Source organism: Nicotiana tabacum, chromosome 11 (genome assembly GCF_000715075.1).
Source record: "Nicotiana tabacum cultivar K326 chromosome 11, ASM71507v2, whole genome shotgun sequence".
NCBI classification, from domain to species: Eukaryota; Viridiplantae; Streptophyta; class Magnoliopsida; order Solanales; family Solanaceae; genus Nicotiana; species Nicotiana tabacum.
The window spans coordinates 83088893-83103304 of record NC_134090.1 but is presented as its reverse complement, the minus strand read 5'-3'; the positions used below and the strand labels follow the sequence as shown (position 1 = coordinate 83103304).

General features: G+C 36.2%; 1 protein-coding gene across 2 annotated transcripts; it reads right to left on the bottom strand.

Moving 5' to 3' along the window:
- Positions 1-5827: 5827 nt before the first annotated feature.
- Positions 5828-14130, bottom strand: LOC142166307 (mitogen-activated protein kinase kinase kinase YODA-like). Of its 2 annotated transcripts, none has more exons than XM_075225265.1 (12): positions 13850-14130; positions 11434-12001; positions 10530-11267; positions 10226-10313; positions 10047-10109; positions 9530-9690; positions 9355-9430; positions 8921-8980; positions 8715-8822; positions 8158-8385; positions 7130-7221; positions 5828-6948 (listed from the first exon to the last, which is right to left on the bottom strand). In XM_075225265.1, exons 2-12 carry the CDS (start codon positions 11988-11990, stop codon positions 6450-6452), a joined length of 2670 nt encoding a protein of 889 aa, XP_075081366.1. In that variant the 5' UTR covers positions 11991-12001; positions 13850-14130; the 3' UTR covers positions 5828-6449. The 2 variants fall into 2 exon arrangements, with proteins under 2 accessions (XP_075081366.1, XP_075081365.1); XM_075225264.1 differs by having other exon boundaries at positions 8146-8385; positions 13850-14126.
- Between the last annotated feature and the right edge of the window lie 282 nt (positions 14131-14412).

The window sequence follows — 14412 nt, the reverse complement described above, 5'->3', positions numbered from 1 at the left end:
ACTTAGGAGTTGTCGAGCTTGTCTTCTTAGTGAAAATGAATAGTTGTAGCTAAACCTTAGTTCTCTGTGGGATTCGACTCCGGACTCTTAGACCGACTTATATTTATAACGACTGCTTACCTTTTTAGGACTAAAGTTGGGCTTGATCAGCCTGCTAGCGGTTTACACACTATTTTGTTTTATTTTACATAGTATTGTGTTATTGCCCTTCCACTTATTTGTTGTCTCTTATAATGCTGATATTATTTTTTTGATTTTTTTTAGTTGTTACGGATCTATTCTTTTGTTCTTTTCTGATATTATTATCTCTTCTGTTGAGCCGAGGGTCTCCCGGAAATAGCTTCTCTACCTTTTTCGGGGTAGGGGTAAGGTTAGCGTACACTCTATCCTCCCCAGAGTCAAAATAGCACGGTATAGCCATTTCGGACTGATCATTCAAAAATAGCCGCCGTTTACGAAGTCAATGAAAAATAGCCACTATTTTGCTGCAACAGAGACCGGTCCCGCATAATATACGGGAGTTCGGTGCATCTGTGTACGAACTCCAGCATATTATGCTGGACCGGTATACTTTGCTGACTCCTGTATAATATACGGGAGACTAGAGCACCGGTGCTCCAAACTCCAGTATATTATACTGGACATTTATACTTGCTGGAACTCCAGTATATTATGCTGGAGTTCTAGTGTACTTATGCTGGAACTCCAACATATTATGCTGGAGTTCCAGCATAGTTATCCTGGAACTCCCGTATAATATGCTGGAGTTCAATCATACTTATGCTGGAACTCCAGTATAATATACGGGCGTATTTTCCGGGTTTTGAACAGTGTTTTCGCTCAGATTTATCTTTACATGAAAAGTGACTAAATTTCGATTACTTTTGAAACTGAGCTATTTTTGAATGACCAATTATAAATTTGGCTATTTTTAAATTTCTCCCCTCCCCGGACTCCACTATTCAAATTTTATTGAATTTTTATTGTTGTTGTTGTTGTTGTTGTTATTTATGTTATTTTTTACTAGCACAAGCTCAAGGGTTAGCACGAACTTTAATAATCATTGGATCACACAGGACATTTCAATAATTTTCTTCACGAATCTAAACAACTCACAAGATACACTATAAGAATCAATTTTTTCCTTATAAGTGGATTTTATACCTTCGGAATAAATGATACAAATCTTGATATATAAAATGTGCGATTAAACTATAGAAAATACTTTATAATAGCGGTTCAGATTCACCACAACTTATTGCCCCTTAATCATATATCTTAAGTATGAAAAATTAGTATGATTTGATACATTTACTGAATTTGGACGATTTTTATTGGCCTTGTTTGCCTGTAAAGTTTGGGATAGGGGTGGCAAAATGGGTAAAAGAAAATAGTTAACCACTCATATTATCCACTAAAAAATGGGTTGGATAATGAACTTTCTATAAACGGGTCAAATATGGATAAAAACCATATTATCCATTTAGAAAATGGATAACCAATGAGTAACCAATAGATAACCAATGAGTCTAACTTTTACATTTGTAAAGTCTCAAATTGGGGGTTCCTCAAGTTAGGGAGACTAAGAATTCTCTCAAAAGTGATCATATACAAGAAGTCATGGATAATATAGATAACTCATATTATCCGCCGGTTAACCCGTTTGTTATCCGTATTAAATATGATCGGGTTGAATAATTGATTCGTTTTTTTATTACCCGTTTTCGTCTCGAACCATATCCGACCCGACCCGCCCGTTTGTCACTCCTAGTTTGGGATGATGGGCTTGGACGGGGTAAAGTACATAAATAGTATAATTTTTGAGATCTTATTGAAAGAATAAAAATTTTAACTTAAGATATGCAGATTCGAAGTTGAAAATTGCAATTCTAAAGTTTCCAAATTCAGACCTGCCGGTATGAAGTTGGGTTCTGCCAAATTTTGGCAAAGCCAGCTTCAGAACCAGAGGTATATTTTAACATCGAAAAATGGTCAAATATGCCCCTGAACGACTGAAAATAGAGCAATTATGCTCTCTATTTGCATTTGTGTAAAAAATTGCCCTTGTTGTTAATGAAGTGGTTCACTTTTGCCCCTCCCCACTAATAGACTCCACATCAAGGACAATTTTGTACCCAAATATAGACGGAGGACATAATTCTCTATTTTCAATAGTTCAGGGATATATTTGACCCTTTTTCGTATAAAATAAACTTTTCTGCTGAGTTAAAAAAGTCCAAATATGCCCCTAAACTATTAAAAATAGAGCAATTATGTCCATTTGTATTTGGGTAGAAAAGAAGGGCACAATTTTGTACCCATATCGGAGAAATGTAAAAGTAAAATTTGTGATAGTAACTTATGGATGTATCAATATGCGGTTGCAAATTAAAATAGGAAGACGAAACGAAAAAAATTTCACCATTAATTACTTGGTACTCTAATAATAAGATTTTGCATTAAGAATTGATATTACAACGTAAGAGGTCATTTTAATACAGATACATCAATGATGAACAATGGCATTGTATCCTTTGAGCAGATCTGGATTGGAATCCCTCTAGGACTTAGGAGTTCAAAGAATATAAAAATCAAATCACATGAATTTGATCTAGTAAAAAAAATGAAGCACGAGGTTGTGATTAGCTGGCCGGAGGGATTTTCCGGTGAGATTTCTCGTCATCGTAGTAATTACTATGTAAAAGATATGGCAAGACATTACTTTACCTTTTTTTTTTTTTTACAGAGAAGACTTTTTCTACAACATGGATTTTCAAATCAGCAAAAAAGTATTATTTTACACGGAAAAGAGTCAAATATGCCCCTAAACTATTGAAAATAGAGCAATTATGACCTCCGCTTGTATTTGGGTACAAAATTGTCCTTGATGTTAGTGGGGAGGGAGAAAAGTGAACCACTTTATTAACGGCAAGACTAATTTTGTACCTAAATATAATTACTCTATTTTAAATAGTTCAGGAATATATTTGAACCTTTTCCGTTTTAACATTAACTTTTAAAACTTCAGTCCTTTAGGCTTTGATAGAGTCCAACACTACACCCGAAGGTTTGAAGAAGGAAAAAAAAGGCAATGGGAGATTCAATCTCAATCTTGTCGAAACTTGCTGAATATTTTTAAAAAAATTAAATATATTTTAGATAGAAGTGATATAAGCGGCTATCTGATTTCATTTCTGCGTTGGGTTGGGGGAGGGGGAGAATATGTCACTTCCATCGTCGCTTGACTTACATTTTAAAATCTTTCGGATAATGTAAATAGTGCATGTTGCTCAATTTGGAAAATACTAGTCATTATTTGTACTTGTATATAATAAAATAATATTTGTACTTTTATAGAATAAATATATGCATATTACTTGTCACTCTCGATATTTGCTCATTATTTGTACTTGTATATAATAAAATAATATATGCATATTACTTTTATAGAATAAGTAGGAGTTCGTCAATTATGCTCCAAGTGTCATCTTGGATTTTTTGTCCTTTTCTTCGCCAAGTGTCATCTAACTTAGATTGTCATTGCTTTTTTCGTACGACTAAATTCAGTGGTAGTTAACTAAACCACATAAAGATTTTTTGGTTTAAGAATTTCCAGTAAAATTCTAGGATATTATTTTTTTAATTGTCTTTCTTTTACTTTTCGGCGAATGAATAGTTGTTATGGAAAGAAAGGGAAGATTTTTTTAACATAGATAGCCTACAGTAGCCGATAAGCCAACTTTAACAACACAGAGAAAGCCGGTGACTTAGATAAAAAAGAAAAAACAATTCGGACAAATAAAAAGTGACTTGGAATGTGGCTTACACAAATCATTTTTGTCATACCTCATACCTTTTTGCCAAAATTTTGGTAAAACGAAAAAGGAATATGTTTCTTTTTTATTTTTGTAGATAAACTACATATGTAACTCAGCTCTAATGAAAGGAAGAAATTCAAAAATAGTCACAGTTTTAAAAGTAATCGAATTTTAGCCACTTTTTATGTAAAGATAAATTTGAATCAAAACACTGTTCAAAATCCGAAAAATACTTCAATATAATATATTGGAGTTTCAACATAAGTATACTAGAACTCCAGTTCCAATATAATATACTGATTTAAGAAACCTATTTAAATCAGCGCTAAAATGGATACATCGTACTTAAAATTAATATTATACAATTTGATGGTACAACAACATACAAATTTAATACAGATTGATATATCTACAACAACATAGTACATACTAAAAATAAATTTCATATAACTAATTATATAGTATACACTTATTTATAATTAATCTACAACTTTTATACATTATTTTTACCCAGTTAAAATACATCTACAATGTCATACAACTTAAATACAATTTTCATATAAATTTTATACAATATATCTTTTATATATTTTATATATTTTGTATCTGATTTGTATATATTTTATATGTGGTGTGTGTTTCTTCCTCTCTAAAAATCCAATCAAAACTTTCTCTCTTAATACAATTTTGATACATATCAACAACTTTATGTAAAAAGATAGTATTGATAACTTAAATGCAAATTTTATTCAATGATTCATACATTATACAACTATTTTTATACATCATTCAAATAAAAAAATATTTATAACTACAACAGAATACAATTTACATATAATTATAATACAACTTTACTACAATTTCGTAAGTATATTGTATGTCATGTGTTCTTCTTCTTCTTTGAGTTTCAATCTGAAATTCAACCAAAATCAAGTCTAATCTTCACCAAACACCCTCATAATTGAGATATAAACTCTAAACAATATTCCCAATTGTTTGCAACAATACCCAATCCAAACAAATAATGGTTTTTGAAAACTAAATTCAAATTCAAAGCTTCAAAGCTTTTTAATGACTGTCAATGTTGGAGAGTCAAACACCTTCAAAATTTATTGATTACAGTTTCAATTTGAACACCAATTGTGCAACACAAAAGGAAATTCCTAAGTTAAAACTCTATAGTAAAAGGATTGAAATCCATTGATGAATTCCATTAAAAATATATACAACACGAAAGGATAAAAAGTAGAAAATATCAGAGAATGAAAAATTGGGGAAAGAACAGAGAATGAGAGACGGAGAGAGAGAGAGAGAGAGAGCATGAGAGAGAGACGGAGAGAGAACAAGGATGAGAAATAACTGATTCATTATTCAATTCATAATATAAAAGGATACTCATTTAAAACTAATTTGTATATAATTGATAAATTGTATATGGCCATGTAATAAAGTTAAAACTTGATTAGGGAGAGAAATCAAGTTTCATATGTAGTATAGGAAGGTAAAAATTCCTTTCTCTGGATGCGCACGATGAGTCCATAAAGATCTGTTATTTAGCAGATAGGAGTATAAAATTTAGATGTACAGATAGTTGATAATCAGATGTTCTGAAATACGCAATTAATTTGCAACACGAATTACCTGTATTGCATGAATAATTTATTACGTCAGATCCAATAAATTCAAAGTATCGATTAGATAGGACATTCTATATCATGAAATATAATTGTGTGTCCGTGTGAAAATAAGCACCTGCACTTGGCAACATACAGTCCACTCCATTTCACTCTCGTGCTTTCCCTTGCCCGATCCTGCAAATTGTAAAATTCTCCCAAAGTTGGACCAAACCTACCGAAAAAGGTTATTTACCTTATTTTTATAACACTTACGTACTATATATAGTTACTTGAAATTCAATGCCTATATTAGGCATCGGCAAAATCAGATACAAGTAGATGGGACAAATACTTGTGCATCCAAAACAATATTTAACTCAGTGAGACATCAGATTGAAGCTACAGAAAGCAAATATCTTCCTTTGATTGTTCAATCAACAGTACCTGGAATATTCTAATACATTGTTTGCTTGCTGTACAAGAACCCCCCTCGGAAAGGGGAAAGGCAAAAAGAAAAAGGACTCTACCTGCTTCAGTTCCAGGCTTGCTCTTTTCTATCTTCTATGGGACAGCATAAATATACAAGTTTGGTACCATTAATGCCTTGATGAAGGATCAGCTGTACATTGAATAACTGGAAGCCAACCTCCAAAAGCAAATGAATCATTAGTTCTGTGGCTCATGTTAAGTCTAATCAGGCATACATCTTTGGACAAGACCCCATATGCCGAGAAATGATATTGGTGATAGAGGGTCAACATATTCTTATTGGGAAGTGCTTCATTATTGGAACACTAGACTCAAAGAGCATGTGGAGGAAATCAGGTTGATCAATCTGACAATAGATAATGAAGTTCTGCCAAGATGCCACTGCATTTCCTAGTTTCTCCTCTTAGGAAATCCTTATTGTGCAAAACAGCTTCCTTCAAACGTGCCAAGATATAGCAGATTTACACAGAAAACCCAGTAACACTGAAACTTTGAAGTTCTCCATTAATATGTCCGAAAATACATATCATGTTCCACCCGTGCGACTTGACAAGGGAGAGCAAGGATTGAGATCTACAGAATAAATCAATTTCACATGATCCCTCAAAAGTTGCTGGGACACCCGATTGGCCAAGGCTGATTGCGCATTGCAAAGTTCTCCAGTGGCAGGCCTCCCAAACTGCTTTCCCGGAGCATCATCCTCGAAGGATGCCAATTCTTGGAAAGCACGAGATCCTAATGGCGTCGCTCGTAAAGCATCAGGATCCCAGTAAGAAGGACCGTTCATATAGGGACTACTTGGAACTGTTCTGGCCTCTTGCATGTAAACTGACTGATTCATGTGACGAAATGGGATAGCACCATTACCTCCAGAGATTGGTGTTGATGAGCCAGATGTGTTGAGAGGGCTTGATATAGGCGAGGGAGACATCCTCCCGTTTAGGTTTTGAGGTGACCTTGGATGTAAAAGAGGGCTACCAATTGGGGAGACAGGGCAAGATATGTTTTTCGGAATGTGGATGTCCCTGGACAATAAAGAACAAGTCAGTGATCAAAATGTATGAATACTATTGTCATGAAGCTTTTTACTCGAAGCATATCGAGATGAGAAAATTACAAATTCAACGGGAACCCTTTTCCGCTTAAGAAATTTCTCAACAATGTAGAGGGCATTTGAAAGGTTAAGTAATCAAGAGAAGCAAAGACCTGCAGTGAAAATTAGATTTTGATGCTCTAGATGAGTGGATCACAAGCTTTTCTGATTCCAACGTAGGATAATTTCTTGCAGATCCAATGCCCTAGAACAAATTCGCAAAGAACACAGCAGTGAGCATCAATCAAAGGGCACAGAATTCCAAAATAAAGAAACCACGCCAGATCAACCTATTATGTTCTGGTCATCAATATGTTAAAGATTAGTTCTGTAAATTGAAAAGTTCGCTTGGAATTAAAATTTGCACACATTCACACATCGAGCATTTGTTGTACGTCTTTAACAGGGTTTGAGACTTTTATTTCTAAAACTATCTGGGACAAAAAATTATCACCTGACTTCTGAGAATAAGCCAAAATGAACTGAACGTCGTAATTTGCCACAGAGCAGCATGCAGGAGTAAACAATCCTAAGCATTTTTTATCAGTAAGATAGAAATTATATTCACAAAAGATGGCGCTGTAAGCTGTATGAGCAAACAATCCTAAACCTTAACAATACCAATGTTCAAGTTACATCATCTACCTTTCCAGAAGAAGCAATCTTATTTTAAGAATCTACGTAACTTCCATGCAACTGTCCAAATTACTCTATATCTTCCATGCAACTGTCTCAATTACTCTTACTGTAATATGCTCAAGTACCTTCTTGGTACCTTGTTATTAATAAAATAAAATTACCTTATCTAAAAATAAAAACAAAAACTCTTACTGTATGACTATACGATAGACTACTAGATGAATTCCATACACTGATATGCATATGAATCGGAATCCAGGATGGACTAATGAGAATATGTTGGCAGAACTCAATGATGAAAGCTTGACTATTGAAAATACGAAACCAATCAGTTTATTTTGCTCAATTGTTTATGGGTTAAGAACAAAAGAAGAAATACATAAAAGCATTTTACAAAAGTATAATGAGGAGCAAGAATTCCTGTTTCGCAACAGAAGTCTCCCAAATGTCCTAACAGAAGCAAAAAGATCTAAATAAACAGATAATGTACCAGAGGTTTTACCCCATTTGCAGCTGCACAAGGAGGATTGAAAGATGCAGGAAATATATTTGGCTTTTCCAGAGGGGCAGCATCTTTAACAAAAGGATGCTCCAATAGCTCAGCAGCAGTAGGACGACTTCGTGGCTCACGCTGTAAACACTTCCTCACAAAATCTTTTCCCTCGTCTGAAAGGTGTTCCGGGATTGCTGGGAGTTCTTTACTGTTCCCAATCTTAAACATGGCAGCAACCTTTGGCCCATACGACATCAAACACCACATAATACAGGTCAAGGGAATGAACTGCTATTGTAAAACATGCTAGTCCAAATTATATGAAAGCAAAAAGTCCCATCTTCCAACAATGTTCAGAAAAAAGAAAAAAGTCAAAAGATGCTCTAATTAAGCTTCTAAGCCAAAATTACTTACTCCTTCATACAGGTCAAGGGAATGAACTGCTATTGTAAAACATGCTAGTCCAAATTATATGAAAGCAAAAAGTCCCATCTTCCAACAATGTTCAGAAAAAAGAAAAAAGTCAAAAGATGCTCTAATTAAGCTTCTAAGCCAAAATTACTTACTCCTTCATACTGGCTCCAAGGAGGCTTTGATGTAGCCATTTCTAAGACAGTGCATCCAAGACTCCATATATCAACAGCAAGGTTGCAGCCACTGGAGTTCTTTATTACCTGAGCCAATGGTAAAGAGATGGTTTCACAAGTCAGTGTATAAGTATTAGCAATGGAGGTGCACACAAAACATTTAAATGCCTAAAGCATATTCCAACCTCAGGGGCCATCCAGTAAGGACTTCCTTTGAATGATAATGGACAGGATTGCCCTGTGATCTGCAAATTTGTAATTGAGCAATTAATGACACAGCTCCAGTTCCCCAAAAAAAAAAATCCAGTTCAGAAATGGTACAGAGCTCCATCTGAAAATGCAGCCTTGATGTTGAAGATATAAAATTCCAGGTGGGGAACAATTGCACCAAATGCAAATCTTAACAGATTAAATCCTACTTTTGTCTTTCAAAAAATAAGGAATTAAGTTTTGATGCCATGAAGCTAAAAACTAGAACAGTTTTTCTATCCATCCGACAGTGCTAGTCTCAAGTTAGAAGATAAAATGTCACCGGCTATTTCCGCTTAATCACAATCTTCAATAGCATTGGCATCATCTTACTAGATAACGCAGTTAGAAGCCTATGATTAAAACTTACATGCTTCGCCATTCCAAAGTCCGCCAACTTTATGCGCCCATTTGGATCAACAAGAATATTTGCCCCTTTAATATCTCTGCAAAAGTGAAGCTGCTATTAGGTAATCAGCATACACAGGTCAAGGCTGCTGAAAGGGTGATCTCACAAAATAATCCAACCGAAGAAATTGGGTTACCTATGCACAGTGCTTTTAGCATGTAAATATGCAAGCCCCGATAGAATTTGCTGAGTGTAACTACGGATTGCTGTTTCTCCAAATGGACCATATTCTTGTAAAAGCTTATAAATGGACCCACCAGAGACATATTCCAAGTAGATATAAAGTTTATCAGGAACCTGATTGCGGAAAACAATTCAGACGAAGATCAAGCTAAAAAGATTATTGGAATTTATGACAGAAACACATATAAATCTTGCAAGAAAGGCCCACTAGTTCTGCCAAAGTACTCATTAATCTCATGACTAAGCTTTGAAGTAAGCTGTTACAGATATAGAATAAGAAACCAATACTCTAGAACAATTTGAAGTCTGTTAACATAACTAACAGTGCTGGCACAATGACATGTCCTTCACCAGAAAATTCAAATATAAAGCTAATAGTGCTGGCACTATGACATGTCCCTCATCAGAAATTAAAATAAAAAGCTCTAAATTGAGAGATTTAGAAAATCAATTGACCATTGAAAACTGACCATCTCTGACCCATAATACTGAACAATATTTGGATGTCTTAATCGGCTCAACAACGCAACCTCCTGCAAAATACTTGAATATGAGAGGATGATTAAACAGGAACAGATCAGGAATACAAATCTCCAGGCAGTCCAAGGAAATAAGACCTAGCAGGCTGCTACCTACATAATAAACCTACCTGTGCCAACTGCTTTGCACTTTCCTTTGACTTTGAGTCATCCGAAAATAGGGTCACCTCCTTCATTGCACACATTTCTCCACTATCACTGCAAACAGACACATGGCTAATCATTAATTTTTTTTTTCTTTTTTGGAATTAGATGGCCAAGCATTAAACTAAGGCATCAGCAATCAATCTTAAAGAATTTGACATGTCAATGACAAAGTGATATGTAAAGATTGGATTCCTTGTTCACTTGAAAAGGCCACATGCATTGGAATTGGAAATAAAAGAAATTCAAATGCAGATTGTATGGATATACCTATTAAAACCAACATAAACGTGTCCAAATGTGCCTCTACCAAGCAACTTCCCCTTTTTCCAGCGAGATCCAGGGCTAGAAAGATTATCTGCTCTGCCAGGGCTTCGTGGCACTGAGGGAGATGTTGCAACTGAATTGGAATGAGAAAAGGGTGAAGTGTTGGAAATTGTTATAGGAGGACGGGGCAAAGGATGACTTTCTGATTTTGCATCATCAGGCCAACTAGTCTGCAGTTCAGATGCTCCACCTCCAGCCCTAGGATGAATTGGTGTGACAGCGCCACTGTGAATTCTCGAGCTAGGTCCAGGACTTGTCATCCTGGGACTAGGAATTGGAGAGTATTCTGGGCTCCCTCTACTAGGCTGCCAAAACAGTTGCGCTGCCATATCTCCTCCCATGGAATTATGTCCAGAATTCTGACCAGACCCTGGGCTTGAACAATGGCCAGATCCAAGTAAAGGAAGATCCGGATAAGTCTTTCCTGCCCACAAAGTAGAACTAGTAATTTGCTCGCAGCCAGCAGCTCTCATTGGACTTCTAGAAGGACTTGAAATGGAACTAACAGGAGCACTGAAGAGGCCACCACGAGAAGGGATCTGTATACTGGGCAAGTGGCTATTTAGTGGTCGTCTCTTAGGAGATCGAGAGGAGACACGTCTACTGGGAGAAAGATTAACTGGTTCAGTTGCGTCTTTTGTGCTTATTTGTCCAACAGCAGACTGATCCTTAACAGGCAAACTTTGAAACCAAAAAAGAAAAAGAAACTATGTCAACATGGGTGCTGTAGTTAAAGAAAATAGCAAACTAAGAAGTTAAAGCAATAGTTGTTTCAAATAGGGAACAAAATTAAATAAAACTCATTAGTGAATATATTTCATTTAAGTGACATTCAGCATTTGTTTACCTGTAAGGGCTACCCAAGGCAGCCCGGTTGCCAGTTTCAAAATCAGATGCTAGTGGACTACGCTGACGTGAATCACTCGGATCATCACTTTCAATAGAGCACTCACTTGAAACTGATGCAAAAACAAGCTCTCCATCGGCATCTGCAGGGTCAAGTCTGTGCCTGATGCATGCAGGCTTTGAGAGAGGCAGAAACAGGGATGGCTTTGAGCCCTTCTCTGTTCTGGGTCTTGCTGATTGACTGAGTCCAGAGTCTGTTCGGACTACGCTTGCTGGTGGCAGACCTGGAAGTGGAAGTGGCTGGGCTAGAGCACTTTCAGCAAAGCTTTGACATCTCAAGGCATGCTTGGAAGGTGATGACGACCTTGACTGTGCTTGGGACTGAGAACCCTTCTCAAAAGCAATGTCACTGCTATGTCTTCGAGATCCTCCTGATTTACTTGGAGACTTAGCTTCACTTGAACTTTTAAACTTGCGATGCAATGTATCAATAAAACTTTCTTTGGTCACTTTCTTCTTTGCTTCCTTTGAAGATGACTTTCCCCACCATGAAGGCATATTTCCCGGTGCTAAAAGATTTACGAAACCAATAAACAACCCATTAAAACAGATTCTTCCGACAAGACAGACTTGCTATATGACAACACATACGCGATGCAGAAAAGAGACTAATACGACCTCGGTGAGAACTTGAGAGATAGTTTAAACGATCTGTCGCTATATGTATGTTATCATCTCTCATATTTGTCAATTAAAGATGCTGAAGATCAATATTTCATCAACAATATCCCGAAACAGACTCATAAAGAGGTTCAGAAACCGAAGGAGCAGTTATAAATGATAGAATCAATCAATTAAAGCAGTCACCTTTGTAATACAACCATGAAAAGCCAATTAAGCGACTTCATTGACATAAGATAACATGGAGAATCAAGTAGTGCCAAGTCGTTAAGATTCTAGATTAGCATAGCTAAAACGAGACGACTATGGCTTGTCTCACCTCCCTATTGTTTGGGCTAGATGATTGTCTCGTCGCAATTTAATGTCCAAAGGATTTCGAATTGTAACACTATAACTGTGCACCTTATCTGTGCTTTTATTTTTCCCAGGTAACTTTGCACCGTTATTCTGTCATGGTGTCACCAAGACTATCCCAACAATCTTTTTTCCATTTATGAAAGTACCTTCCCGAAAATCTCTGAGACGCACAAATACGCAATTTACTTAAAATAGAGCCAGTTTCGTATAATAATTTCCTTCCACCACCAATCTCGCAAATGAGGAACAAAAAATTTACTTTTTTTCCCTGCAGAAACCCAAAAGGTACTCGTACATCTTCGGAGGAAAAAATTCAAAAATGAGACCCTTCGATCTACTTCTACTCCATTTTCTGTTTTTTTCCACTTTAAAGATCTACCTCGCTAGATCTTTTTCCTAATAACGATGGTGCCTCAACCAACATGCACGCACCTGGACTATTCCACTCGGTACCTGCTACCTTCCACCTACACATGTACCTGGTGACTCCGTCCACCAAGGCTTTGGTAGATGGGAAGAAATCACGTAGTGCTTTTTGTGTCAGCTGGGTTCGAACACTGATTCCGAGGTTTGCACCTACTTCATTGACCATTAGGACACACCCTTGAGTGCCTACAGTCGCCAGACTTAAGAACTTTCAACTCACCAACAAAAGCAAATTCATGAGAAAAACATGAGTTGGAACTTCCTTACCCAATATGGTAGCCCCGCGGCCCCCTCTTGGACCTTATACACGCTTTGATGCACTCAAGTATTTCCAACATAATTTTCAACATCTGTATTTCAACACTGAGAAATGTCCAGATTTTGAGCAGGGAGGGTCATGTCTTCTCGATATTCGATGTACTGGGTAGAGTACTCTTTCCTGTTTTTTTGCTTCCTTTTCTTTGTGTCTTCGGAAATGCCACCAAAAGATTTAACTTTTTCATTTTTTATAACAACAATGTCCTACCAACTTAAGCACACCTCGACTAATCCATCAGGCATCAAGTATCAATTACCTCCCACCCACACTACTTAGACAAATGGGAGAATTCACCTAGTGCAATCTCTACTGAAATAGGAATCTTTATTGTCAAGGTTATCATTCTAACTCTTCCACCACTATAGGCTCCCACACCGGGGTTTAATATTCTGACTCTCCTTTCCCATCTTTTCACTTTCTCCATTTCCTTTACATGCAACAAAAGTAAAGTGATCCTCTACTAATCTCTAATTAATTAGTTTCATACTTTAATATTGCATACTAAATCCTAAAAACACAGCATTTCCGCGCAGATCTAGAACACTACAAAACACAGCAGGTAACTGAACTACAGAATAAAATATTAAAAAATCAGAAATTGCACCAAAACTGAAGCAATAACAGCAACACTCACCTTTTAACTGTTTAGTTGTAGCATCGCGAGCATACAAACGGCTCCCTTCAGATTTGGCCTATGAATCAACTCAGGATTAGCTCAAACGAAACCCTAGAAGTATTACTCTCTCTGTCCCGCTCTGAGATTTTACTGAGACAGAGAGGGATAGGAAGTTACTGAAGAAGTTGAGTTGGAAAAAGCTTAGAAGAGATCGCGTAAGAATGGTGAAGGAGAGAATAGGAGTGTGGAAGCTAAGCATCAAGATAGGGGAGTTACACGCAGTTGTCTCAATGGTGAAATGAATTAAATAATTACAGTATTCTTTCACATTGATTTTTTATGACCAAATTTTACTAAAAATGAAGTATTCCTATTTAACACTTACTTTAATATACAGTAGTACGTGTAACATAGGATAAAATTTTAACTAGATTTTTTAGTTCAAGCTACGAGAATGAAGAATACTTTTTCCTTTAATTAGTTTTATGTGGCGTGAATCTGAATTAGTCGAGTTAGACGTCGGTTTAGAAATAAAAAAAATAAAAATACATTGCATAAACATTTAGTTGTATTTGATGTTT

Excerpts from the sequence above, each read along its gene's own strand:
- LOC142166307 (XM_075225264.1), bottom strand. The coding sequence starts at position 11,990 with ATGCCTTCATGGTGGGGAAAGTCATCTTCAAAGGAAGCAAAGAAGAAA. Across the intron at positions 8,981-9,354 it reads ACTTTGGAATGGCGAAGCAT|ATCACAGGGCAATCCTGTCC; the intron begins GTAAGTTTTAAT and ends ACAAATTTGCAG. Across the intron at positions 8,823-8,920 it reads CTTACTGGATGGCCCCTGAG|GTAATAAAGAACTCCAGTGG; the intron begins GTTGGAATATGC and ends CCATTGGCTCAG.